We start from the raw sequence: 4,183 nt of genomic DNA, 5'->3' as shown, positions 1-4,183 counted from the left end.
TATATACACAAACATACATACACAAACACACACACAAACATACATGCACAAACACACACACAATCCCCAACCTTTCCAAATTTAATCTGTCAAGTGCCCCACATATCTCGTCTATGTCACTCAGTACCAAACAAGCTTGACTTTTGTTTCCCTTTTATGGAAATTGATGACAAGAAGGTTAATGCAAAGGGCATGTATGACATTAAACCCCTGATCTTACAGTACATACTGCATGAGAGCAGTGTCCTATCAAGGTTGAAATTTACTACTTGCTGTAAATGCCTTAACCCTCCCATAGTTGTCAGGTGCCGAAAATATATTGTAAGTTTGCAACTTTGAAGTGAGGATGTGATGACATGTATAAAAATAGTCACAAAATGAACTCCTTCCTGCTTCAAGGACAAGGTAAAATTCAAGATCAGTGAGGTAATGTGACACTCAAGGACTAAAGGTCATCATTGGAGAGGACGGAGGAGGCCTGTCACCAGGATGACATGTGCACACACACACATGCAAACATTTACGCAAACACACAATCACACAGACACAAACACAAACACACATACTCAAGCACACATGCAAATACTCACACAAACACACATACTCACAAACACTCACACACAACCACATAAGCAAACACATATTTTGATTCTGACCTCCTGCCTGCACACTAAAATTAGGGAGGATGTGGGAAGCATGGTTCCTTGGTTGTTTCCTGTGCTCTAACTCCCTGTTTAAAGTAGCAAGAGGAAACCTTAGTGCTTAAGATAAGCCAGGTGATAAAATATTGCAAACAAAGATTGATTTCAATATAGAATAAAACCAAGTCATTAAACACACAGTGCTGCAATAAATACAACAAGAACAGGTCAGTCGGCAGCAATGAAATAGCATGGTGGTCCTAGAGACAGACATCATAGATGGTGGCATTGTGGTAACATTATTGACTAGTGACCCAGAACCTCAGGCTAATGTTCTGGCACTTGATGAAATTTGAATCCGATGAAAATCTGGAGTAAAATGCTAGTCCAGTAGTGACTAGTATTAGTTACATTAATAGTAGCCATATAACTATTGTTGTAGAAACCAATCTGTATCACTTTCTTTCCTGTTATGGAAGGAAATCTGTCATTCTTACCTGGTGTGAACTATGTTTAACTCCAAACCTGCAGTAATATGGCTGCCTCTTATCTCCTAGTTAGGGAATAAACGCTGGCCTGGCAGCGACACCCATATCCCATGGAATGAACAGAACAAATCTAGCTGTTTATTCTCCTTGTCATCAAGCCACCCCTTCACCCATGATCCATGTTTCTGACCACGTCCAGACTGGGATAATTGGAGGACCGCCCACCAACAGACAGATAAGTTTTCTTGCTATCCAGTCAAGAAATTAATGACCTATCTTGCCCACTGGAGAGACAGGTAATTGGGTGGTGTCAAATAGAGGCCCTTAAGTGGCCATTAATTGACCATTTGAAAACTTTAATTGACACCATTTGATTGCTGGCAAGTCTAGGTAATCGCCTATGGGTCTTGTCACCCAGCGTTTAATTGCAGGGGTGACAAGGAGGAGGTCAGTTTTTGACCGTGGCCAATTATTCCTGCTTCTCACCATTTCCAACCAGGGGAGATGGGGAGGGAGCATTCCACGCAAAAAGTCATTATGATGCAGTGGGCCATTCATCTATTCCATGACAGCTCTCTCTAGAGCAGTCAGATCATTCTCATTTCCCTGCTCTATCACTGTGTCCTTGAAAATTTATTTCCTTCAAGCATCCATTCCATTTCCTTTTGAAATTGTTCCTCATTTCAACTTCTACCTAGCAGTGCATTCCGGGTCATTACCATTCGAATAATAAAATAAAAATAAAATACTACATAAAATGTTTCGAGACCAATATGACTTCTTCAGAACTTTTTCAATTCTGAGGAAGTCATATTTGACTCAAAGTTAACTCTGTTTCTCTCTCTACAGATGCTGCAAGACCTGCTGAGTCTCTCCAACAATTTCTGTTTCAGTACTGCTTGATTAGTCCTGGGTATTTGTTACACTGTGCATTGACTCTGCTGTGGCAGGTGGGAGGGATATTAACAGAGCTGGTACTTTGTGTGAGTAACCACCATGTGTTTTTGTCTAATTCAGGGTCAAGCAGATCTCCTGAAGCATGCAAAAAATGAGGCGTTGGATAACCTGAGACAGATCCACTATGCAGCACAGTCTTGTGGCATCAGTAAGAATGGCTCAATGTCTCCAGACCTGTTCAGAACAAAGGGGATTCTGGAGAGCATTCCTGAAAGTGAAAATACAAGTGACAATGGGTCTTGCTGACCCCAACGGACATGGAAATGATAGGAAATTGTAAATAATACACACTTACACGTTCACATTCTTGCTTGAGCCCTCTCAGCCACTGACAGGTGATTTTGTTAGACATGTATTGGATTTGACAGTAGCCTTAATAACATTTCATCCTAGACACAAGGCCATGTACTCTGCAGTGGTGCTGCTTTTGGGAGTCACCACGACTCAGTGCTTGAGAGCAGTGCTAGTCTCTTAGTTGTATCAATGACAGCACACCCAAGTCAATGTGTGGCTCCCCAAGTTGCTCTCGGCGTAGTTATAATGGCAGGACTTGAATATAAGCCTGTAGTTCCTTCCACATGCAGTGAGCTCTTAATCTTAATTGTGCCACTGTGGACACTGGCTAAGTGGAAGCTAGCTCTTTCTCTATAGAAACCAAGGGGAAACAAAAGTCCATAGCATCAATAAATGTCAATGTTGAATAGTTGCATTTTAGTGAAATACTGTTACATGGAAGCTGGGGTACTGTCTCTGGATGGACACTTAGCGACACTTGGAGCAGCAGGTCTGCTGGAGGTCAAAGGCCCCATAATATTCTGGATACTTTCCAGGAATATTTCAGTAAGCAGGTATGATTGAGAAATCTTATGTTATCATGTTACGTTTTCAGCTATTGGCTCGGGATGGGTGACAATCCAGCCCAAACGATGTAACAAAATGTATCTGGAAGCTTTATTGTAGGTCAACCATGTGTGCCACATTCCCACCGATGTTTATCTCAGTTCGAATCTGAGATTGGAAATCGAGCTCCTTTTTTATCACCAGCAATGCAAAGCAATCATTATTTCAGTGGAGAGGAACAATGCGTGCCTCCACTGTAAATCAGTCACTGTGCTCCCATTTCAGTTTCACTTCAAAGGCACTCGTCAGATCCAAATCACTGTCTCAATTCCGGTTATTGTGACTAGACAGTTATAAGGAATCTCATTTCCACCCACCCAGTAATGTGCATCTGTGTAATAAAGCCATGCAAAATAATATTTATGTTTCTCATTCTGAATTTTGACATAAATGCTTTCTGAAATCTCGTTTGCCTGTTTACTTCAGCTGCTGAGCAGGAGTGAATGAAAGTCATTTACCACCTTAGCAGGAGTCATTTCAGGCACGTTAATAGTCATGACCTTTAAAACTAATGAACTACAATGCTGGTAGATACCTCTGGACTTGATACAGCGGTAGCATTTGACCACCCATGTATAAAGAAGATGGGCAGAAGAATTTTATTTTAGTATTTTAGTTTTTTGTTGAGTTTTCCAGTGATGTCATTATGCTGCTATTAAAGAAAAAGCATTATAAATAAAGTAACTGTTCTTCCAGCTATATGGAGTGTAATACTTGGCACAATTCAGCGCGAACAGAAGGAATTGGTTGAAAATGAGTGATTGCCATGCATTCACTGATGCAGCCAACTGTGCTGTGATTAAAAATGATTTTTTTCTCTAATGGAATAGAAATTGCAGGTTACAAAATGCCAGCCATGTGAGAAATCTTTCGAATTTTTGAGTGAATAAACATCTTTGCCCAACATGACAAGAATGTGTAACTCACTCCCACTGGTTGAAGTGAATTGTATATCAGCATCTAAGGGGATTCTAGACAAGCATGCAAGGGAAAAGGGAGGTGCAGTGGTAGTGAACCTATTTCTGAGCTAGAAGATCCATGTTCAAGCCCCACTTGTCCCAGAGGTATATCACAGCATGTTCAAACAGGTTGATTAAACCATGGGAGAAAAGAGAATGGGAGTCATGATGGTAGATTTAGATTGAAAGGATGGGAGAGGACACAAGACTGGTTATGCTGAGTGCTCTTTTTTTGTAT

The 4,183-nt window shown here is 40.9% G+C and overlaps 1 protein-coding gene across 1 annotated transcript in view; it reads left to right on the top strand.

Annotated features, from left to right (window-relative positions):
- Positions 1 to 3,895, top strand: part of plcl5 (phospholipase C like 5) — a 227,926-nt gene extending 224,031 nt beyond the window's left edge. Inside the window, exon 6 of the mRNA XM_043674966.1 lies at positions 2,147 to 3,895. Coding sequence (XP_043530901.1) covers positions 2,147 to 2,332 — 186 coding nt within the window. The 3' untranslated portion in view covers positions 2,333 to 3,895. The remainder of the gene's footprint in view (positions 1 to 2,146) is intronic.
- Positions 3,896 to 4,183: the final 288 nt, after the last annotated feature.

Source organism: Chiloscyllium plagiosum, chromosome 33 (assembly GCF_004010195.1).
Source record: "Chiloscyllium plagiosum isolate BGI_BamShark_2017 chromosome 33, ASM401019v2, whole genome shotgun sequence".
Taxonomy (NCBI): Eukaryota; Metazoa; Chordata; class Chondrichthyes; order Orectolobiformes; family Hemiscylliidae; genus Chiloscyllium; species Chiloscyllium plagiosum.
Note: the sequence above shows the minus strand (reverse complement) of the source record. Positions and strands in the feature narration are given on the sequence as shown.